Source organism: Pleurodeles waltl, chromosome 1_2, assembly GCF_031143425.1.
Source record: "Pleurodeles waltl isolate 20211129_DDA chromosome 1_2, aPleWal1.hap1.20221129, whole genome shotgun sequence".
In the NCBI taxonomy this organism is placed as follows: domain Eukaryota; kingdom Metazoa; phylum Chordata; class Amphibia; order Caudata; family Salamandridae; genus Pleurodeles; species Pleurodeles waltl.
Window position 1 is genome coordinate 298,562,999 of NC_090437.1, and position 25,065 is coordinate 298,588,063.

The 25,065-nt window shown below is 43.0% G+C and overlaps 1 protein-coding gene across 5 annotated transcripts in view; it reads right to left on the reverse strand.

Annotated features, from left to right (window-relative positions):
- Window positions 1-25,065, reverse strand: part of LOC138299827 (broad substrate specificity ATP-binding cassette transporter ABCG2-like) — a 676,683-nt gene that overhangs the window by 311,635 nt on the left and 339,983 nt on the right. For all 5 annotated transcript variants that reach the window (XM_069238424.1, XM_069238432.1, XM_069238461.1 and 2 more), the window contains one exon: window positions 16,348-16,574. In XM_069238424.1, coding sequence (XP_069094525.1) covers window positions 16,348-16,574 — 227 coding nt within the window. The remainder of the gene's footprint in view (window positions 1-16,347; window positions 16,575-25,065) is intronic.

Below are 25,065 nucleotides of genomic sequence, written 5' to 3' on the forward strand. Positions count from 1 at the left end.
ATGAGGTATTGTGTAAAATCTCAGCAAAACATAAAGCTGCGATACAGATATACAGAGCACTATTTCAGCAGTCAAGGTGCTTTCTTTCAGTCCTTAAGCTCAGGCAGGAGGGAGATATGGGTCAAGAAATTGATGAGGCCAGGTGGAATGAGATCTTTTTAACTACACCTACGGCACAACAATAGATTCAAATTAATACAATTTTATTATTTACACAGAAGCTACCCCAGCCCTCAACACTTTGATGCATTCTTCACACATTCTGGGGCTAAATGCCCTTGCTGTGCATTATTGGATGCGGACTCCCCCCCCCCCCCCATGGAGATGCTCACAAATTATAGCATATTGGCCACACATTACACTGTTAATTTATCAGGTACCAAAAAGACCATCACTTCTCTATAGAGGCGTGTCTCCTGACTATTTCCAACATCCTAAAGAGAAGAAGGCTGCAAGCCGCTTCATTGACTTAGCATTTGTACTGGCAAAAAGATAAATTGCCATGAATTGGAAGGGAAGAGTAAACCCATAAAGGCCGCCAAGAGGTTGTGACACAGTCTGGATACGAAAGTATCCTATCACATAAGGAAGTGCCACAGGGCATAAGAACAACTAAGTTTGCAAAACCCTTGGACACGATCCATGCAGAATTTGAAACGAACAAAACAGAGTGCATAGGACTGGACTACAGGAGATAACCTTCCTGGAGTAGCGAGTCAGCACCCGACATACCCCCAACCAGGACCCCTCAAGCATTGGCCTAACACATGACCAAGGCCATACTGGGCACCCCTCCCTCCCCACTCTCCCTTCTACAGCATTTATGAAGCATCTATCTAGGAACGTAGTCCTTATGGAGTTTAGCACCAGCTGCGAACAGAGGAGACATTATTTGACGGTGATGGAATCTCAGTTAGAATTGTTTTTATTGATTTTGTTTTGAAAACTGAGCATATGTATTGTTGTAATGAGCATTACTCGTTGAGATGATTAGCTGCAATTTGCTTGGGACAATGAATGGAGTGAGTTGCTTCCCCCTAGAACGAGATGGCTTAAACATCCCACTAAGGTGATGGAATATGGATAATGCTTGCAATCACATTTTGTAGAGGTTTCTTTGCCTCCCCATGTACATGTTTGTTAAGCAACAATATTCAAAAGAGAAGGATGTATATAGTGCTAATTGTATGATGGTGTGACGTGAGGTATACAATACAAATATGTTCAAAAAATATTGTTGAGGTGAAGAAGTGTCCTTAATAAGAGATTACAAAGATATTCCCATTAGAATGCCTGAAATTATTTCAAGGCATTAATAGTATCTGTAACATATGCCTTTGGCCCTTATCATGAGTGGACCATAGCTTTCCACCCCCTGCACAAACCTGCGTCTGCTTTGAGGCCAGAATGTGGAGGTTACCACGCTTGGTAGTTACTTGGATCGATAAAGTTTACACACCTCTGATTATATTTAGGCAGGTCATACTTGACAGAATTTAAGAGGGGGAAAAAAAGCATACTATTTACCGTGAATTGCAGGCGGGTGTAATAATCATTAAAATCCGCATATTATTCCCACAAAACTCAGAATAGGTGTAATTTATTGCACCCGATATGTTCTGAACCCAAAGGAGTCAAATTTTATTGGGCGTGATAAACAGTACCTACCCTTCCAGAGCACTTAATATCAGGGCCTTGGAAAGAAGCTCCAATTGACCAAGATCAGGACTGCAGTTACCTTCAGCATCATTTTTTTTTTTTACAGATAAGATATGCCCAGTTATAAGGTATAGATCTGGGATAGGTACAACAGTTCACTTGGTCAAATATATGTCACCTCAACATCACAGTTTTGAATCATAATGGGAGTGCGGCATACAGTAAAAGCAAATAGACTGAAAAAGAAGAGAAATAATACATTCACAAAGAGGGTGAATGTCAAGCAGAACAACGACAAAGATCTCTCATGCACTCATCGATAAAAATGAACACAACAATAGTAATTTACACAATTAAAAACTGAAGAAACCAATGAGTCCTGGAAAATAGGAAGACAGCTGACAACTAAGTTTCAAAAGGAGGATCTTCTGATAAAAAATACTAAATATAGTCCTAGTCCATCTTCTGCTATGAGAATTGGAAGCAGATACATGAAGAAAAGTGAAGAAAAGGAGGATACAAAGAGAAAAGGAAGAACAGGCATTGGCAAAGTCAGTAGGTGTGCATGCAATTTTAGCACATTAGACAAAGACACATGAAGGGAGCCAGCAGGACTGGGCATAGAGGGCTGCAGTTGTAACTAGTCCCTTGTGGAATTCAAACAAAGCAATAGAGTGAAGGAGGAAGGATACACCAAACAGCCAACAGCATTAGGCGACAGATGGAAACTCCACTGAGCTGAGCCAAGAAGTGATTGACAAAGATTAAAGCCAGTGGCTGAAAGGTCGGTCAGAAAAAGCCAATTGTTGAAAGTGCCAATCTCCAAGCCCACTGTTATCAATAGGTTTGTTTAATAACTGTGTTGCTAAACCCAAAACCTACAATTAGTAAGCAAATATGCACCACTGGTGCAGGGCACACAGAGAAACATGGTTCCGAATGGTAGACTTGCTGAAGCAGCAAAAATGCACGGTAAAGAATAAAAGAGGGATGCCAGTGAGGGCAACAGCATAGGTGAAACACCTGCAAGTAGGGGATATAGCACTGAAGGATGATGAAACGGGGTGAACATTAAAAGCAGCAAAAAATACAATTGGAAGATGTCAGAGGAAATCGATGACACTGCAGAAAACAATACAGTGAAAAACGTGAATATAGCTCTCATATGTCAACCTCTTCTGTCCTTTACAATGAGAGTTAATGAGCGTCAAAAGCCTTAAAAGACAAATATGACTATCTTTCGGCACTAGTTTTAATAGTTCCTTATTTTACATTCAGGACAACTCTGATTTTCATCCTCCTAAGTACAACGAAACAAATGCAAGGATTTGAGTAGTGGCTTCGCAAGTATTCATCAGGGCTTGCACACAGGAAGCGGGGACGTCTTCCATTCTTATCTCCTGAGCTGGTTCAGTTAGGACCAGACAGAAAAGAGAATATTCTCTTACAGGGTATACCGATTCTCATTTTGTAAGTTTGGTCTGAAAACATGAGAATTGTTCGGTCTTAAAGTAGTGTGAAAAATAATGTGGGAGGCTTGAAGGTAATAAGAACAAGACAGACAGGATGCCCCAGCATAGCTTTCTGTAAAAGTGAGGGAGACAGGGTTGGCTTTAGTCACTTCCCAAAAGACCCATGTTGTAAAACTACTGGTCTGGGCAAGTGAACTTTCGCCACAAATAGCTGTTTACATTTTTTCAGAATCATTTGATTCTAATTAAAAAAACAAAGCAGAGCCATTTTAGCATCAAGCTCATGCAGAAAAACGGCAAAGGAAAGCAGAACAATTGTAAAAAGAAAATTATAACAGGAAAAACTTTCAAGAACAAAATCTAAAGTAAATTTCAGTAGAGACCCGACATGTTTATGAAAAACAACTTCGGTTCACAGTTTCATTACATACATCAAACTTATCTCACTCCACACCGCCTTAAATGCATGTTCTCTGAAGCATCCTCTGAGTGCGGAACACCCAATGCAGGTTTTTACTATATGGTCGGGGAGCTCCCGGAGCGGCAGAGAGCTTGCAGGAGGTGACGGAGATCACAGCCCCAGTTGCGGACCGCACACTTTCACCTACACCCAAATCTTGTCTTGTAGGAATCCAATCCAAGGATAAAGGGGATAAATACCTACACAGGCTTATTGACCTGTCTTTTGTCCTTTTCAAGCATCACATTGCAATGTCATGGAATGGGCCCTAGGCCCGATATACCCGATATAAAGAGTTGGTTAAGTACATCGTTGAAATGGGCTTGTGCTGTGTCGGAAGTGCTTGCAATGGTGCGCACCAGGGAAGAGGGCACAGCAGACAAGGGAGTCTAGGAAGGAATGGTTTCTTACTTGTAATCGTAGTTCGCTTACAGGGGAATCTCAAATGAAGTCATAAGCACTGAAAAGTCCCGTCACGTGCAGGGATCCCGAAGCACTTCTTTATAATATGTCTTCTTAAATGTACATTTTTGCCCCTCTTCAGTAAGGCCTGGAGAAACACATGCATTTTGCAGCCTATAGGCAGGCTATATTGGCCAACTGCTTCTGAATGTTTTTTTAAAAAGGGTAATAAATATATACCAAATATAGCAAAAACGACTGAAATGGTGATGTTTGTTTAAATCTCTTTCACAAACCATTTTTTTTTTTTTTAAAGAGAAGGATGACGGATGAGTGGACAATTAGTCCAACAAAATGCCCCTAAGTAGATGTGAAAGGAGCATCTGCGCCTTTAAGGATCCAAATCCCTCCAGTATCCCATCATGCCCAACAGGTGGAAGTTGCATCAGTTCTTTTTCTTTTTACCTAGACCGTGGAAATATTATGAAGGAAATGTGTCCAATAGTTGTCTCTGCTTCTTCTACCAGGGAGGAGGGTGGGTTGCTTATGACTTCAATGGAGATTCCCCTGAGAAAGAAGGAAAATGTCACTTACCCAGTGTACATCTGTTCGTGGCATTAGTCGCTGCAGATTCACATGCTGTGCATAGTCCGCCGTCTGGTGTTGGGTCGGAGTGTTACAAGTTGTTTTTCTTCGAAGAAGTCTTTTCTAGTCACGAGACCGAGAGACTCCTCCTACTTTGGTTCCATTGCGCATGGGCGTCGACTCCATGTTAGATTGTTTTCCCCGCAGAGGGTGAGGTAGGAGTTGTGTATGTTAGTAATAGTGCCCATGCAATGGAATGAATAAGTATGTATAAAATGAAGGTTAAAGTAATATATTTACAAATGTACAAATGTTGAAGATTACTTCCAAACGGCTACAGGCTCCCGGGGAGGCGGGTGGGCGCATGTGAATCTGCAGCGACTAATGCCACGAACAGATGTACACTGGGTAAGTGACATTTTCCGTTCGGTGGCATGTGTAGCTGCAGATACACATGCTGTGCATAGACTAGTAAGCAGTTATCTCCCCAAAAGTAAATACCCTACAACATCTTTTGGAGATGCATGCAATGGGTGAACTTGATTATTATGGCAGTAGCAAACAAATCTTTTCCATTTACTTGCATAGCAGTGTCTAGTGGATGGGCTTCTAGCTTGTCTTATGACCTCCATACATTCCTGTGTGAGGTTTAAGTGTCCAAATTCTAGGATTTCAGGAGCCAAATTGCTAGATTCAGCGATGCTGTGTTTGGATGCCTGATTTGTTGCTTGTGTTGTGTTAACAGATCTGGCCTGTTGGGTAGTTTGACATGAGGTACTACTGACAGGTCTAGTAGTGTTGTATACCAAGGTTGTCTTGCCCATGTTGGTGCTATTAGAATGAGTTTGAGTTTGTTTTGACTCAATCTGTTTACTAGATATGGAAGGAGAGGGAGAGGGGGAAAAGCGTATGCAAATATCCCTGACCAATTCATCCATAGAGCATTGCCTTGAGATTGCCGGTGTGGGTACCTGGATGCGAAGTTTTGGCATTTTGCGTTTTCTTTTGTTGCAAATAGATCTATTTGAGGTGTTCCCCACATTTGGAAGTAAGTGTTCAGGATTTGGGGGTGAATTTCCCATTCGTGGACCTGTTGGTGATCTCGAGAGAGATTGTCTGCTAGCTGGTTCTGGATCCCTGGAATAAACTGTGCTATTAGGCGAATGTGGTTGTGAATTGCCCAATGCCATATTTTTTGTGTTAGGAGACACAACTGTGTCGAGTGTGTTCCCCCCTGTTTGTTTAAATAATACATTGTCGTCATGTTGTCTGTTTTGACAAGAATGTATTTGTGGGTTATCATTGGTTGGAATGCTTTCAACGCTAGAAATACTGCTAACAATTCTAGGTGATTTATATGAAACTTTCTTTGATGTACGTCCCATTGTCCTTGGATGCTGTGTTGATTGAGGTGTGCTCCCCACCCTGTCATGGAAGCATCTGTTGTTATCACGTATTGTGGCACTGGGTCTTGGAAAGGCCGCCCTTTGTTTAAATTTGTACTGTTCCACCATAGAAGCGAGATGTATGTTTGGCGGTCTATCAACACCAGATCTAGAAGGTGACCCTGTGCATGTGACCATTGTGATGCTAGGCACTGTTGTAAGGGCCGCATGTGAAATCTTGCGTTTGGGACAATGGCTATGCATGAGGACATCATGCCTAGGAGTTTTAAGACCATCTTTGCGTGTATCTTTTGTGTTGGATACATAGCTTGTATCACCTTGTGAAAATTTTGAACCCTTTGTGGACTTGGAGTGGCTATCCCTTTTGTTGTGTTGATTGTCGCTCCTAAGTATTGCTGTGTTTGACACGGCAAAAGGTGTGACTATGCATAGTTGATGGAGAAACCCAGTTTGTAAAGGGTTTGTATAACATAATCTGTGTGGTGTAAACACTTTGTTAGCGAGTCGGTTTTGATTAACCAATCGTCTAGGTACGGGAACACGTGTATTTGCTGCCTCCTGATATGTGCAGCTACTACTGCTAGACATTTTGTAAAGACTCTTGGTGCTGTTGTTATTCCGAATGGCAACACTTTGAATTGGTAATGTATTCCTTCGAATACGAACCTTAGGTATTTCCTGTGCGAGGGATGTATCGGTATATGGAAATACGCGTCTTTTAGATCTAACGTTGTCATGTAGTCTTGCTGTTTCAGTAGTGGTATTACGTCTTGTAAGGTGACCATGTGAAAGTGGTCTGATTTGATGTAGGTGTTTAGTGTTCTGAGATCCAATATTGGTCTCAGACTTTTGTCCTTTTTCGGTATTAGAAAGTACAGTGAGTAAACTCCTGTGTTCTTTTGTGTTTTTGGTACTAATTCTATTGCGTCTTTTTGCAGTAATGCTTGAACTTCTAGTCCTAGAAGGTCTATATGCTGTTTGGACATCTTGTGTGATTTCGGTGGGACGTTTGGAGGGAGTTGGAGAAATTCTATGCAATAACCATGTTGGATAATTGCTAAGACCCAAGTGTCTGTTGTTATCTCCTCCCAAGAATTGTAGAACTGGCTTAGTCTTCCCCCCACTGGTGTTGTGTGAAGGGGTTGAGTGACTTGTGAGTCACTGCTTGTTTTGAGGGGTTTTGGGCCCTTGAAATTTTCCCCGGTTTCGTGGGAATTGGCCCCCTCTGTATTGGCCCCGAAAGCCTCCCCTTTGATACTGTCCCTGGTAGGTAGACGGTGTTGTTTGTGAGGTGGTGGCTTGACCTCGAAACCCTCCTCTGAAAGTAGTTTTGCCAAATGTGCCTCTGCCCTGCGGGGAATAGAGTGCGCCCATGGCTTTAGCTGTGTCAGTGTCTTTCTTTAATTTTTCAATTGCAGTGTCCACTTCTGGTCCAAACAATTGTTGTTCATTGAACGGCATATTGAGAACTGCCTGTTGTATCTCAGGTTTGAAGCCGGATGTGCGCAGCCATGCGTGCCTCCTTATCGTTACAGCAGTAATTATAGTTCTTGCAGCTGTATCTGCTGCATCCATAGAAGAACGGATTTGGTTGTTGGATATGTTTTGTCCCTCTTCAACCACTTGTTTTGCCCGTTGTTGGAATTCTTTGGGGAGGTGCTCGATGAGATGCTACATCTCGTCCCAATGGGCTCTGTCATATCGCGCTAGGAGTGCCTGTGAGTTGGCGATGCGCCACTGATTTGCAGCTTGTACTGCAACCCTTTTCCCGGCTGCATCAAACTTTCGGCTCTCCTTGTCAGGAGGTGGTGCGTCGCCTGATGTGTGCGAGTTGGCTCTTTTACGAGCTGCTCCTACGACAACTGAATCTGGTGTCAGTTGTGATGTAATAAAAGCAGGGTCTGTGGGTGGTGCCTTGTATTTCTTCTCCACCCTTGGGGTTATTGCTCTGCTTTTAACTGGCTCCTTAAAGATTTGTTTAGCGTGCCTTAGCATTCCCGGGAGCATAGGAAGGCTTTGATAATTGCTATGGGTGGAGGACAGGGTGTTAAAAAGGAAGTCATCCTCGATAGGCTCTGAATGTAGATACGTTATGAAACTCTGCTGCCCTAGCTACCACCTGAGCATACGCTGTACTGTCCTCAGGTGGTGAGGGCTTAGTGGGGTACGACTCAGGACTATTGTCCGATACTGGGGCGTCATAAAGATCCCATGCGTCCTGGTCATCTTGGCTCATGGTGGTATGAGCTGGCGATTGTGACGGAGTCTGTGCCGGTGATATATGAGTTGCCGGTGGTGGAGAGGGTGGTGGAGTTACCTTCTTCACCACTTTTGCTTGTGGTGTTTTTTCTTGTTGTTGGAAATCTAGTTTCCTTTTTCTTCTGATTGGGGGAAGGGTGCTGATCTTCCCTGTACCACTTTGTATAAAGATCCGCTTTTGCGTGTGATCTACAGCTGTTGTTTGTAATTCCTCCTCAAATCTGTGTTTTTGAAGTTGGGAGGACAGTGAGTGTTCCTCTGAGTAGGGACTGGCTTTCGGTTCGGTTGCTGGGCGTTTTGGCACCGAAACCGTGTCTTTTGTTGTCTTCGGCTCCGAAGAGATTTTCCTCTTTTTCGGTGTCGAACCTTCTTGGCGTCGACCATCTTCGGTGCCGCTATCTCTGTGCCGAGCAGCTTCGGTGCCGCTGCCTCAGGGTCGACCCTTTTCTGCGGAAGTTTCTCGGTCCCGAGATTGCTGCGTGCCTGTGTCTCGACCTGAGTCGGACGATCTCGGCACCAGCTCGCCCTTTTTCAGTGCCGATGGACGGTCACCTACTTTATGGGTTGAGCCATGGCCTGTCGGCAGTGGCGTCCCCTGGGCCTTGTCTGTTTTTCTGTGTGATGCTTGTTTCGACGTCTTACTCACGGTTTCTTCGACGTCAAATTCTTCGGAATCCGATTCGTGGATGGAGAATGTTTCTTCTTCTCCCTCTTCCTCGAACCGTTGTTGTCCTGTCGGCGTGGACGCCATCTGCAACCTTCTGGCTCTTCGGTCTCGGAGCGTTTTTCTCGACCGAAACGCTCGACAGGCCTCACACGTTTCTTCTTTGTGCTCGGGTGACAGGCACAAGTTACAGACCAAATGTTGGTCTGTATAGGGATATTTACCGTGGCATTTAGGACAGAATCGGAACGGGGTCCGTTCCATCAGTCTCGATCTTGCACGCGGTCAGGCCGACCAGGCCCCGACGGGGGATCGAAATTACCCCAAAGGGCTACCGGAGCTCTTCCAGATTCGGCGTCGATTCTAATCTAACCCGATACCGAACTAAACAATACCGACTAATTTTCCGTTGATTCTGACTAACTTTCCGACCCGAAACACGGAGCGAAAAGGAACACGTCCGAACCCGATGGCGGAAAAAAAACAATCTAACATGGAGTCGACGCCCATGCGCAATGGAACCAAAGTAGGAGGAGTCCCTCGGTCTCGTGACTCGAAAAGACTTCTTTGAAGAAAAACAACTTGTAACACTCCGACCCAACACCAGACGGCGGACTATGCACAGCATGTGTATCTGCAGCTACACATGCCACCGAACCTAGAATTACAGGTAAGAAACCATTCCTTCTCTCTCAGGGGATCTCCATTGATAGCCATTAGCACTGAATATAGTAGCAAGCCCATCCCCACAAACTGCTGTGGAAAAGGAACACAGATAATCAACAGACATGAGACCTGTCCTACTTGAGCATCTGTTCTTGCATCTGAATCCAAACAACACTGTTAGGTAAAAAGTGTGAACAGATCTCCATGTTTCAGCGATTGGTATATTCCTCATTAAAGCAGCTGAAGCCATTTTCACTGTACTGGAATGCACTTTAGATCTACCGCACAGAAGTTTATTAGCTTTCTGGTAGCATAACAGAATCCAAGACACTATCCATCTGGATACAGACTGTTTAGACATGGCTAAACCTGTATGGACCAGCTATAGTTAAACAATTGGCCCTACTTGCTGATCGCTTTGGTCTTTTTCAGAAGAAAAAAAGTAAAACTCGTCTGACATCTAGAGTATGGAGAATCATTGCAGCTGGTGTAGAAGGGTGCTGAAAGAAAGTAGACGGAGAAATGGTCTGATTAATATAAAAATCTGTAATCATTTTAGGTAAGAATTGTGGATGAGTCTTCATAACCACCTCCCTTCCATGGAATACCATGTATGGCTCGTGAGAACATAATGCCTAAATCTCACTAACCCCATGAGTTGAGGTGATAGCCAAAAGCAAAGCAGCTTTCCAAGAAAGGAATTGTAAAGAGGATTTATGAATGGGCGCAAAAGGGGCCTGCATAAGACGTGAAAGGAATATGCTCTTTTCCCACTGAGTGGATGGACCCCGCATTGGAGGGACCCTCTAAGATGTCCTTAATAACTGAAAAAATAGGTTTGTGTAGGCAGTAATTGCAGTCAAATTAACTTTGATAGAAGAGCACTATCAGCCTGATTTGGGTAGGTAAAGCAAGGATGGAGGAATCGCTTCCTCCTGGTGCTTGGTTGGATCAAAGTTCTTCTCATAACACCAGATATAAAATCTCTTACATTTAAATTAATAGCAGAACGCGTTGATGGATGTTTTTCCCCTCTGAGAATGTTCATGCAGTCTTGTGGCAGATTCAAATGCCCATATTATTCTAGCTCAGGAGCCATGCTGCCAAACTCAAAGAGGAGATTTTGGGGGGAAACACCTGGCCTCCGAATTTCATGAGAAGATCCAGTATGCAAGGCTGCCTCGTGTGTAGACTCGAACATGTGAAGGTGGTCTGTGAACCACGTTGCCGGGGCCACTCCGGAGCAATCAAGATCATTCTGGCCCTCGAGTAAGACAGTTTGATGAGAACTGATGGAATCAAGGGGATAGGAGTAAAAGCATACAGAAATTTGCCGGACCAGTCGATCCATAGGACATTTCCCTGGCGTCCCTGGTTGGTAGCACCTAAATGCAACGTCTGGGCGTTTTTTTGTTTTCTGTGGTTGCGAATATGTCTATTTGAGGAAAACCCCACAGGTCGAAATGCTTTGCACAACCTTGTTGTGAATAACCCACTCATAGTTCTCCTGAAGAACCCTGCTTAGGGAGTAAGCTTGAACATTTTGAGCCCCTGGAAGATGAGTTGTAGTGATCCTCAGGTCTCTGGCTATCACCCAGTTCCACATGGTCTGAGCTTCGTGAGACAATGGCCTGGATCCGGTTCCCCCTTGCTTGTTCAAATATTACATTGTTGTCATGTTGTCTGTCTGGACAAGGATGGATTTCGTCTTGAAGGATGGGAGAAAAGTCTTCAGTGCCAGAAGAACCCCAAATGGCTTGAGGAGATTGATGTGATATGTAATTTCCCTTGGAGACCATGTTCCCTGGGACTAAAGATGATCCATATGTACTTCCCAACTGAACTGTTACTATTGTCTGAGAGGGAACATCCTGATCAAAAGGAATCCCTTGCAGGAGATTCGTCAGTGATCACCACCATTTCAGGGATTGTGTTGCTTTAATAGAGACAGTGATCTTTTCCTTCTGGTTGCCTGAAAACTGATCCCACCGATCTTCCAGACACTCCTGAAGTGATCTCATGTGGAGATAAGCATTTGGAGCCAGAAAAATACACGAGGCCATCAAGCATAGGAGAGATGACACTTTTCTCACTGTGGGATAGGAGACTTTCATGAGGGAGTGACACTTCAGACGGCCTCTACTCCGAAGGATACACTCTTGCTTGTTGTATCAATGGTAGCCCCTAGGTAACACAGAGACTGAACTGGAAAGATGCTGACTTTTAGAGTTTGAACTCCATTGAGGATATTGATAATTTGATAATGGCCTTGAGCCTCTTGTTGAGTTGACACCTTGATAATCCAGTTGTCTAGGTATGGATAGACATATTTTCGGAGTCTACTGAGATGTGCTGCGACCAGAACATTTGGAGAATGTTCTGGGGGCTGGTTTGAGGCCAAGTAACTTGTAGTGGTAATGATCGTGACTCACTACAAATCTCAGGAACCTTCCATGTTTTTCGGCCATCAGAACATAAAGCTATGCATCCTAAAGGTCTATTGAGTAAGGCCAGTCTCCTTGATGGATTTGAGATAAATTTAAGTGAAAGAATTCAAATAAGGGCAGCTGGCCCTTTGCAATCCATAGATCGGGCAATCTCCTCGCAATATCCTCAACCCGGCCTACTAGATATTCTCCTTAGGACCCACAGTCAATTTCTTATGTTCCCTGGAGCCTTCCGAACAGCCTCCATTGCCCCCCTATTATTGTTTATGTACCATGATATCTTTTCTAAGTCATAATGTAGTAAGCATATTGTAGTCTGGAAATGTGTTTTATCTATGCCCTCTTAGAGATACGGCAATTTATGATACTTATGTGCACACGTACTAGTTTGCTGTTCTTTTGCATGATTGCTTTGCTGTATCATGTGTTAAACCAAATAAAAAGATATATTAAAAAAAAGTGAAAGAATTCAAAACTTTTCTTTCCGAATCCATTTGTTAGAGAGTTTGGATCACATATGGGCCTGAATTAGTTTATGAGGCCTTTTTTTCTCCAAAAAATATTGGGAATACATTCCTGTGCTTCATTGTTAGTGAGGAACAATCTCCACTGATTTCTGATCTTAGCATCTGCAGATGTTGGTTGGACGGTTTTGGTGGGATGTTTGGAGGAGGGCTTGTAAACCTGAGACAATATTCCTTCCTTACAATATTCAGAACCTAGGCATCTGTCCTGATGGACTGTCACTCTGCCAGGAAATGAGAAATACTTCCCCCTACAGGAGTGGGTAACAGAAGAGGGGAAGCAGGAAAGCACAGTTTGAAGCATGCTGGAGGCTTTCCTGCTTGGGCAGGTTGATCTTCCTTTAAGGGCAAGATGCTGTTGGTGTTGAAAAGGTCTTTGCTGCTGTTGACCTTATAACCAATGAAGGGGTTAAACCCTCTGTGGGTAAAAACATTAGTTGTACAGCCTAAACGTGTGTTTGTATTGCTCCATCACTTTTACAAGCCCACTGCTTCCAGGGTCTTCATTTCTGACTTCATCCTCGCCATTTATTGTTTTCATTGTTGGTATGGCTATCGAATAAGGTGTTTCCAGTAAAAGGCAGATTCACTGCTGGGATTCTTGTTCAAGGCTGGTAAACAATACCGAGAATGCCTTAGAAGGGCCAACCCATGGCAGTATCCGTGTGCTGCTGGTAATGAAGCACCTGCAGCAGCACTAATGACCTGACTGGACACCATCATGCCCTCTTTGACTACTTCATGAACATTTTCCGTTCGATCTCTCAGGAGGTGTTCGACAAACTGCTGCAATGAGTCCCATAAGGCTCTGTCATACCTGCCCAGAAGAGCAGATGCATCTGATGCCTTCACTGTAGTGGCCACTGTACCACACACCTTGAGACCTAGAGATTCAAGTTTTTGACTCTCCTTGCCTGGAGGAACTGCAGAGGACGGAGCAGTAGAGTCCACTTTTTATGCAGCTAAAGTGACTACAGCGTCAGGGGAGGATCAGAGCAGAGGAATAATAGGTCCTGTTCTGGAGGTCTACACTTTTTCTGGAGCCTCAACTAAGCTGATTTGGTGGCAGATGGGGTAAAGAACACTTCCACTGCTGGTTCCAATAACCCTGAAACTAGGGGCAGGAGAGGTCTAGATGCTGCTCATTGATGGAGTGTCTCAGAAATCACTGATGTTAGTAGCTTTGTGGGAAGACAACAGAATATTCAATTTTGAAGCTCCCCTTAGAAGTACCTCCTGGTTGATGAGAATCACACTGGGTAAGAGAATATCTCCCTGTACTGTAGGAGAAAGTTGAATATTGTGATGTGTGTCATGACCACGACCTAGATCTAGACCTGGGCGTATGACCATGATGGTGTGAATGCCGGGAAGATCATCTTGAAGAAGAGAGCCTAGACCGATGATGTTCTGAAGACGATCTTACTCTGGATCTTGTGCTGAGATCTGGAATGAGGAACTCTAGATCTCAGAGATGTAATAAAAAAAACTCAATGGCAAAGGTGCTTCCACAGGTGTTTGCGGTGGAAAAGGAACTGGTGAAGTGGGTGAAGGAGGCAGTGGAAGAGGTGGCAGAGTTGGTGGAGGAGCAGGAGAGTCTGGAAGTCCTACAGGTAATGATGTGGAATAATCAGAGTCTGAAGTAGATGGCAGACATCGTGGTCTTGACTTTTCATTCCTCTGAAATGTCTCTACGTTAACAGACTCCTCAACGTCTACTGTCTCCTATATCTCGACTTTGACAAACTTCTTGACCTCGAAGTTCTCCTTCCCTACCCTGTGTAGACGTTGATCTCAAACATTGTTTTTGCTAGTGGCTTCTCTTTTTCGGTTTCCCACGCCTGGAGTGCACTGAGGAAGGTAGAAGAGCCCTGATAGAGGACTGACGGTCACCTCACTCCCTTGGCATCCCACCTTTATACTTCGCCTGCTTCTGCCTGTGTTGCTCCTCTGTTGCATGGAGGTGAATCTTCTCCCTTTCCCTCAGGGTGAATCTGGAAAAGTTCCTGCTGTGTGATCACTTGTCAGGAAAAAAAAGTCAAAAAGGCCAAGGCCTTTTTTTAAAAAAAAGTGTTTGTGAAAGATTTTGGTTATTTTACCTATATTTGGTATATATTTATTACCCTTTTTTAAAATATATTCTAAAGCCATTGGCCAATATAGCCTATTATAGGCTGCAAAAACTCATGTCTTAAGTGTTTCTCAAGGCCTTACTGAAGAAAGGCAAAAATCTACACTTAAGAAGACATATTAAAAAGAAGTATTCCGGGATCCCCGCACGTGGGTGGGACTATTCAGTGCTTCTGACTATGAATGGAGATCCCTGGGAGAGAAATATACCTTAGGAACATAAAGGCGAAAAATGATAACCGCCTGCCCTTTCTGATAACTAGACCCTCACTGAGTTCTTCCCTCTAACACTTGACGGGGCAGCTGGAGTTGTGTGTGGTGGGCCAGGCCTTGCCCAGGTGCATGCCTTCTGGCTGACCTCCAGGTACACTGAGGAACCATAAATTGGAAATGAGGAGGAGTGACGCCTCTTGGGACGTACAGAGATACAGTTCTGTCTACCCCACTTGGGGTGGTCACCCTCCCCACTATTACCAGATTCTCCCCTGCTTCCTTGAGAAACATGGAGGAGAAGGATGTGGGGACATCCCTGGGCAACATTGCAACATTTAGGGCATGACTGTGCCATCATTGGACCATCAAATACCATGCAATTTGTTTCCTACTGGTGAGGAACACGAACACAGGACACTTTGCTGACTCCACTGTTTATGTTGTTGTTTCTATGTTAACTGGAGGCCTTATGTGGTCAAATTATTGTGCTGATGACTAGGATGATAATTCCCCATCATATTGGCCCATGTTATGTTGTCCATTAAAACAATAAAATAAATGAGAAAAAAATCTTTATGAAAAGCAATAAATGGTGCATATTTTTGTACGAACCAACAGTAAAAGCTTGTGTTAAAGTGACTTTGTATTTGTAGCTAATCATGCCAAGTATGGGCTATAAAGTATGACATTACAGAATTTAAATCTTAAATATTAATATTAGATTTAATATTAAATTGGGGGATGACACTTTAGATAGTTCGTATTGCCTAATAAGAATTCTGAACAATACGTCACATAAGGGTGAATGGGGAGTAATGTGGACCAAGTTCAGATATGCAATTACTAATACCTTCCCTATTACTAAGATCTTTGAGACATTGTGCAATCAAGTAAACAATCAAACCAAAAAACACACAGATCCAACCCAATAGTAAGGGGGCAAACTCATGTGTTTGGATCCAACTAATGCCAAATAGGCGATGTCATAGTTAGAATCCAAGGAGGCAATATCACAGCTTAGGATGCCTCCAATGCCAACAAGACACTGTTGTGGCTTAAGATCCAGCACTGCCAAGGAGGTAGGCATCTCATTGCTTATAGCACATCCTGGCTTACCAAAAGAAAACTGCAAAACCTAAACAATTAACTTTAGTAAAAAGAGGCTTCTAGGCGTTACTTTCCAGTTTTAAAGGAACCCCTAAATTGGTTTGCCCAGGCCGTAGTTTTATTTCATCTGAACTCAGAGGGGCACCCTGTGCACCAGCTAAATAACAACTGACCTTTAAAGAACTACGTTGATGACTTTCACTAATGGACAAGTGGAAATATAACAGAAACTGTATATATGTGGTTAAAGTCACAAAAATAGCAATCAGAGAACTGACATCACACAAAAACTACCTGCACTCCAAACACCCAGCAATACAAACTTGAGTTAAATAGAAGCTATGAACACATACTTTATATCAGTCAAAATTTCCCTGTCAACGATTTTTCTGCAACATATAAAGCCAGTCTTCACTTTCACTCTGTAGCAGATGTTATGAAAGGTGAGGGTGCTTCCAGAGGCCGCTTTCTTGGAGCCAGGCGAGAAGTCTTTCTGAAAGTGGAGGCCATTCACACTTGGCTCCGACATGGATATTGCTGTGTGTTGCTCCATCTTGGACATTGTTGAAAGCTGACAGCCCTACAGTAAACAAACAAAAACAAAGGATGTTAGTCTTTCTGATGTAAGCTTAGAGAACAACAGTAACATGACATTATTAAAGGACAATTGGAGGGGGCTAGGCACTGAACTGCCCACTGCCACCCAAAACCATTCTCAATGATAAAGTGTGCTTTTCAAAATAATTGTTTGCATCACACATTCAAACCAATATTCATTCTAGCTTATTGAGCCTCCTGTCACTTTTAAGAGCAACACATGCACTAGACGAGAGAAGCAGAAGTCAATGGACAGCTGATATGTGGAGGGCACAGACGAGGAAATAAGCCACAAGTCAGAGAAGGCAGCCAGATCACAGGTGGAGCTGTCCATCTTGTGACCGTAAGCAAAGACACCTTAGCCTTCATAAAATATAAGCAATGTAATCCCTTGGTGAAGTATTTGTTTCACCTGTGGGATGGTGTTAAAAATTGGGTTTCTGGTTGGCAGAAACATGCACCCTGTCCAAGCAGGAACCACAATCCTGGTCAGTGTATATCAAATACACACTAAAAGCTAGCCTGTGCCACCTTCTGGTAGCTTGGCACAGAACATTCGGGCTTAAAGTATTTGTGCAACACTTAAGACAGAAAAACAGTGGAAACACCAGAGAAAGACACCACACCTGGTAAGATAAATAGAGCTTAATTCTACGAGTGAAACAAGAATAAAAATGTCAAAAACCCAATAAGTAGGAGTCAAGATATGACCAGGTGAAACCCAAACGTTCAGGCCGACCGTGATGGAGTGCAGGCAGATACAGTTCCAGACAAGCTTATGTTTTACCTTCTCAAAGTTGAGCCAAGAGTCCCGCTCACAGGGAAGAAGTTTGCCAGGTGCAAGAAGAGCATCACTGGTAGTGGCCCGCTAGCTCTAGGAAGTGTCTGGGTGTCCACGGACGGGCAGGCTAGAGCCTCGAGGTCGGGAAAGGCGAAGCTTGCTGTGCGAACAGACGGACTTGCAGCGGCTTGTGCTGATTCTTTGTGCGAGTGGTGCTGCTGTGGTCCAAGCGGGCCTATTTGCAGTCGCGAGGAGCCAAAAAGTTTGATCTCAGAAGCCACAAAACAACTCTTAAGGGCCCAGGAATGGAGGGGTGTATCTTGGAGGTCAGGAGCTGGTTGAACACAAGGCCAGGAGCTGTAACTGATGTGTTGGAAGTCTTTTGTGTCCCTGAGACTTCAGAAGAACAGGAGACAGGCCAGCAAGCCCTTGGAGTGACTTTGGTTCTGGGGATGTAGAGATGCAGATCCAGTCCTTCTCAGTCCCAGGCAAGGAGGGCAGCAGGGCAGGTACAGCAAAGCAGGGGTCCAGCAAAGTCCACTAGAGTGTCAGCAAAGTGATAGTACCTCAGCAGCACAATAGTCCTTCCTGCCAGAATGTCCTCGGGTCCAGAAGTGTACTGATTTGGTGGGGTTTGAGGGCCAGTACCCAGTTGTGCCTTTGAAGTGGGGAGACTTCAAAGAGGCCTTTGAAGTGCACACAGGTCCTGTCCTTCCTTCCCTGGCTCCAGACACACTAGACCAGGTTATGCAGCCCTCTGTGAAGGCTCAGGACCCAGTCTATTCAGGTGTGTCAGGTCCACCCTCACATCCTGCCCAGGATGACCCACCAAGATGTTAATGGCCCATCAGGAACACCTAAGCTCCCTTTGTGTGTGGCTGTCTAGAGGGAATGCACAAGAGCCCAGCTTTCATCTACCCAGACATGTATTCAGAGACAGGCAGTGGCAGAGAATTGTTGCAGTAAGAAAATGCCAACTTTCTAAAAGTGGCATTTTCAGACTTGCAACTTAAAATGTAACTTTACCATAAGTTGTGATTTTTAAATTGGGAGTCCAGAGCAGGTGTCTCCAACCAATTGATCGCAAGCTACCAGTAGCTCTCAGACACCTTCAGAGTAACTCACAGACTGGAGTTCATTTTTTTAATAAGCACAGGGTCACATTGTTTCTTTTAAAGTTAAGAGAAGGCTGTGTCTTTTTAACATTATCATCAGGCTGCAGACAGCAGAGCCTGATGAGGAGCAGGGCTAGAGTCAGATTTATGACCCAGGTCATAAAGGTGACGAACTGAAGCACTAAGCTATTCAACTCTTAAATAAATGTCCTTCTCAGCTCAATACTGGAGGTGGGAACAAAATTATGTTTCTCAAATCTTTTAAATCTGAGAAAATTCAAATTAAAAGTTACCTTATGATTAAGTTAATTTTTCGTTTTCATTTTCTCTTTTTTTCCCCAAAAGTGTTGCATTTACAAACAGCAGGTCTCTTGTTCCCAGAGGCTAGTGGAGCACTGTGCCATATTTAAAACTGAAAATACAATTTTTTTTTCAAATGGGAGAAGATTTAAGTGCAGAAAAATGTTACACATAATGAACAATTTTGTACTTTAAATTTCTCCAATTAAAAAAAATAGTTGTATATTTGTTATACATGTAACAGTACCACATACAGCGAAAGGATGTCCTGTGCCACAAGTACATACAAGACAGACTCTCAGTTACCCATACACATATATCCCATTCATACGCAAACATGTTCATACATCCCCAAAGACCACGTTCTCACTGACATATATGGCAGCCACTTGTCAAAGTATTTTGTTCAAACCATACTATCTGGCTCTATGGACATGAGAAGCTGTCAAAGAAGCTGGGCGTGATGGTGTCTGGTAATAATGCACAACTTCATCCTTCAGTAGCTTGCAATGATTTTCACTGATCAGAATTAGCTCTTCTTACTTAAAAGGCAGGAGACCCCTGGTCCAGAGACACCAAACTCAAAATATCTATCTGGTCCCAATTGGAAATTACACTTACAAAATGTAGTAAGGCAATCTCAATGTTAACCTATGGGAGAGATACTCCTTGCAGTAGTGAAAAAACAATTTAAGAATTTTGCACTATCTGGACATGTAAAACTTAAAAGTCCAACTTTTTACATACACTGAACCCTGCCCTTGTGGCTGTCTAGGGCCTACCTTAAGGCTGACTTATATGTATTAAAAAGGAAGGCTTAGGGCCTGTAAGTGGGTTAACTTGCCCAGTCGACATGACAGTTTAAGCCTGCACACACAGGCTCTGCAAAGGCAGGCCTGAGACATGTTTAAAGGGCTACTAAAGTGGTTGGCACAATCAGTGCTGCAGGCCCACTAGTAGCATTTATTTAAATTGCAGGCACTGGGCACGTTTAGTGCACTTTAATAGGGACTTGCAAGTAAATTAAATATGCCAATTGTTGATAGGCCAATGTTACAATGCTTTAGGGAAAAAACACTTGCACTTTAGCACTGGTCAGCGGTGGTAAAGTGCCCAGAATCCTAAAGCCAGCAGGACAGATGGTCAGAAGGCAAAAAGGCAGAGAGATACGGCACCAAGGATGCCAGGTCTAACAGTGGGAACCACTACATGGCTTGACAACAAGCATTCATGTTTTGAGATCTGCCTTACGACATAATGGATGGGGAATCCTAAATACTGCCAGACAATTTAAAAAACCTGAGATGCTGATAAAGGCCAACCAATATCAAAACCCCAGAGGTGTGTAACGTAGCAATGAAAATACAAAATACTTCCACAATGTAAGCCAAATTTAGATTACCATGTATGGTAACAAATCGATTTGTTTGGAGGCTGGACTTCAGAACACATCATACTCATGGCTGCGGTTTTCAGGCAGTCCTCGTGGACTATGTGCAAGGGATTTATATATTCCTCTTGATACTACGGGGATGTTTACTGAGAGTCCCACCAATCCGAGGTTCGGACACTAAAATTCTTTGTCCTTTTCCCTCTTACTTTTACCACCTCATTATGTGCCTTTTTACTACTCTATCAACAACTTCCCTCTCCTCTCCCACATTTCCTCTCCAACTCTATTAGCTCCACATTCCTACATCTTATTATTCGGTCTTGCTCTCCATCCTTTTACTGGCTCTTCCCTCAATGTCCCCTTTTTTATTACTTCTGCCTCCCCAATCCATCCTCTGTTCCTCTTTCCCTCAACCAATATTTCTCCTTACTTCTCTTTTTCCTCCTTTCGTCTTGGCTCTCTCTCATCTTATCTTGTTCGATCTCTACTTTATCCTGTCCCTCACCCTTGTCCATCCTTTCTCTCCAATCTATTCCTTTTCTGAACCGTCTCACATAACACACACCTGTTGAATCACATTTTCTTTGGTCTTCTCAATTTCTTAACTTTCCCTGCGTTCTCACCTCTTTCCTCTCAGGGGAAAAGATGGTATGGGGTGTTGATTTAGGAAAATCATCTCAATCTGCAAAGATTTGAACAATAGCATGGAGTTCTCATTGCTGTCTTGTGCGACTAAAAAGGATGGCAAATCTTTGGAACATGTAAGGGTGGGAATCGCGATGCAACTCAGAGTACCTCACAAATTCAGTAGCTGGGTAGCAAGATTGGGCCTCTCTAATACCAATGTTTCCCTGCGAAGCTGAAGCAGGGGACCCGTCACTTTGATGTGTGAGCAACCTTTCTAGGTGCCTCATGCTCATACCTACTGAACTACATCTCTTCTCCATCCAATACTTTTGTGGTGAAGATTAAGAGACGGCAATGAAGAATTAGCAGTCAGTGCTAAAGACCAACACAAGTGTCCTAAACCTGACTTCCATACTTGACCAAACTGCGTGACAAAATCACTTTTTGAACCACTTAGTATGCACCTAGGGCCATATGTACGAACACTTTTTCCCATAGGCACAGAATGGGTAAAAACCTTTGCTACATCTGGCCCCTAGTTCTTTAACCAGACTGTAGTGTTCACAGTACAGAGGGAAGGGTTTTTGGAATTGATATAAATTATTAACCTTGGTCATTTCATGTAGATTTTTGTTTATATTTCTTTTCTTGTCTGTATATCATTGGTTTTATCAATTTATTTATTATTTCTTCTATTTTCTGTATGTCTGATATAGTTGTTGAATATTACATGTGTAGTTGCTTGATTATACAGCCCTGCATAAGCCCCAGGCCTGCAGGCATAACATTTTGGTTGGCTAAATCTCATATATACTAATACTTATCTAAATAAACGTAGGACTCTAAGATGGAAATTATGAATTCAATTATATCATTAACTGCCACAGATTAATCTCATGCTGCACAAGATTTTGTGATTCATAGTACACTGTCTACCCTATTTCTCTCAAAGTCGCCTTTCGAACCATGACGGATTTCCCTATTTGGAGAACACAAGAAGCACTGAAGTATCAGCAAAATGTCATGATAAAGCATTATATATTTAAGGCAATAAGAGAATTTTGAAGGGGAGCTAATGTGTTCAAAGCTACTCAATTTCACAACACTAAGTTGTTTCCTTCAAATATCAATATCTCCCTTGTTGCCAAACCTCATTGTTCTTACATGAACACCCTTCAAGGGAAAGTTCTTGGGCCCAGTTTTCAGGAATTTCATGAAAATGTAGTGGCTTGTCTTCGAAGTTACTGAGACAGAGAGTGTTTTTAAAGTGCCTATAGAGGTTTCAAAGCCTTATGAATTCACCCTTCGGTTCAGGTTCCCTGGAAGCCGGGGAACCTCTCTACCTCCTGAGGCCTGTAGCGTAGTCAAAAGATTCCAATCTGTGTGTCCTGCTAAGCCAAGACGTTCTAGAAGATTACTTCTACAAATGCCAAAGTCACTCAACGTTGGGATACACAGGCCTCTATGAAGCCTAAAAAGCATGGACTTTCACTCTTGCAAGAATCCCTCACAGAAAGAAACTTTAATCTTTGACTATTAAATCCACATGATCTCAGTGGCTACCAAAATCAGTTTTCAAAGAAACATATACAGGAAGGAGTGTATGACTGAAACCCTGTTGTGAGAAAATGCCACTGACAGCCTGCTCTACAGTTCTATGTGAGGTGATAGAATTTCTAAGGTCGTTCCGATTTCGTACCAAACAGGACACAGCTAGATGGAGTGTTAAAGAGGCTTTGGCTCAGGCACAGTGCCCATTACACTTGGTAGACTCAAGTTCCAGACTGACAGCCAATGAAGACAGGGAGCTGGCGGCAGCCTTCCCTCCAAAGGAAAGATGGACACTAGCTCAAGCCACTCCCAAACCTGAGGTGGACCAAGCCAAACGCAGCCGGGTCCACGTTGCCACTTATTTTGGAGACACGAGGTGCGACTCAGAATGATTGAATAACAGACTAAAACATGTGTTAGCCCGTTTTTCATCCAGGAGAAAACCGTACGAAAATATACTTCCATGACCTATTTCTATCCAAGAAAACAGCTAGTTTTACTACAACACAAGAAAAATGGGGTCACAATGAGGGGAGGGGGGGGATAGTAGGCAGGGCACAGGTAGGGGGTACACAGCGTCCACCCACTATTTTTACACAGTGAACGCCATCCACCCTGCCAAGTCGTGGTGCCACATTGTAGTGTGCCGAACTTGTCCCTTTCTAATGTTTAAACAAAGCGACACATTCGGCAGCGCCCGCACGGTGTCTGCTTTTCTTCAGAGCAGGAACGTGCAGGAGGCAGTGAAGGGGCTTCTTATTTTAAATTCGAACAGAGGCCAAAACAAAGGTCAAAGCTAAGTGTCCATCAGGCCTCCTTCTGCTCTCGCTGGAGCCATCTGGAGCCTCACACACACCTGCAAATGAAACGGAGGGGAAGCAAAGGTACACAGCTTACTGTGACTTCACAGGTACTTAAGAGAAGCATGATTCGGACTTTGGTCAGTCCCTGGTTATAAGAGATATGTATGCATAGAAAGAATGTCATGATATGCTGGTCTGTTCCTTTATTTACACAAATAGAAATGTAAATATCACTATATTGTTTTGTTTCCTTTATAGCGCTACTTATCCCAAATCAGTGTGTCAAGGCGCTTTACATCATATGCATACACTATACACCAACAATAAATCATAAAAGTATAAATCTATGTACAGGATGTGTTACATAGGATAGTGAGGGTACAAGGTGTAGGAGTCACGTACTTTATAGCTCATTGTGCTATATTAGAAGGATTACAATTTGTCAACTGGAAGTAACAAAAGGATCTTCATGTTAAAAAAGTAGCCACTTACCTATCAAAATACAATAAAAAATTATTGTTATGTGCTTTGCTGGAGACACATTAACCCTCTACGCTACTTTGATTCAAAACTGGGACTAGACACGAAACACATCTGTCCAGCAAATGTGTTAACCACTAGAGTTACCTATTATTATTCCCTGAGATTTACAGGGAATACGAAGCTCTTTGCAGCATGTGCCTTAACCCCATAATAATTTTGTAAATGCAGTGTTTCCAACCAATTAAGCAGAACAGATTTATTGCTAAGTTTCTCCTTGTGTCAATTTCTTTGTGACAGAAATTTAAAAAACATAAGAGGTGTAGATATTGCATCAGGGTTGTGTCACTTTTTTGGCACAACCCCAATGCAAAATCTCATTTGTTAAATCTGGTAATTCACTCAAATGTACTCCTTATAGTCCTGCTAAACATTTGTCTGAGGGCTTAAAGATCAGATTTGATTTCTTGTGATGTAACTTCCTGAGAGGTTATGGGTTGTAATGCCACTTCCTGTGATTTCACTTCCTGTGATGTTAGGAATTTTGCCCTGATAGTAAGAGAGGAAAGAGGTGAGACAGGAGGGTGCAGGGTTTCAAACTTTGGGCACTCTAGAGAGCAAAAGTACTTACCTGCGGGAATTAAAATACAAGCCACACTTCTCAAACAAAAGATAGTCAGGGGCCTTCAAACCTCGCCAACAGACTCTGCAGCTCTCGATAATTAGAACAGTTTTTACCTAAAGCTTCATGCTATACTCCTGCCATTGCTAGGCGCTGAAAATATACAGAATGGAATTGCCCTATCCGAAAGCTAGCCCATAAAAAATTCAAATAGTGCCAAGGCCTGCACCCCGTGGAATATATTTCTATTGGCACATTTTAATGTGTGCATACGTCATCTTTAAAAATATTCGTATGTCTGACATGGTAATGCGAGGTGCTGCCTCCTGAATATCCAAAAAAACACCTACAAGTATGCACGTCAATTTTGCGGAACTATCTCTCATTAAGCGGAAAGGCTGTGAAATACCCCCAGAAGAGTGGAATCAACCAACACTATTTTGCTTCTCACAACAATGATACATTGCGTAAGGGTACAGATTTTTTTTTTTTTTTTTAGAAAGTGCTAAATAATGAGACGCGATAACGCTGTGTCATTGTGGGTTTGCAGTCCTGCCTTCTAAGAGAAGTGGGTTCCCATGAGAAAGGCTGATTCAGCAAATAAACACACTATTTACTTTTAGCTTCTTGCCTCTGTCAGCAACAGCACTGGGGACGTGGCAAAATACTTCTTCAAAACGAGCATCATCCGATCTGTTAGCTGAACTCTGTCTTGCAAACAATCTCGATCATGCATCTTAACAACTGTTCACAAAAAAAATATAAAAATATAAAAAAAAGACACTAGAAATGTGCTAGCAGT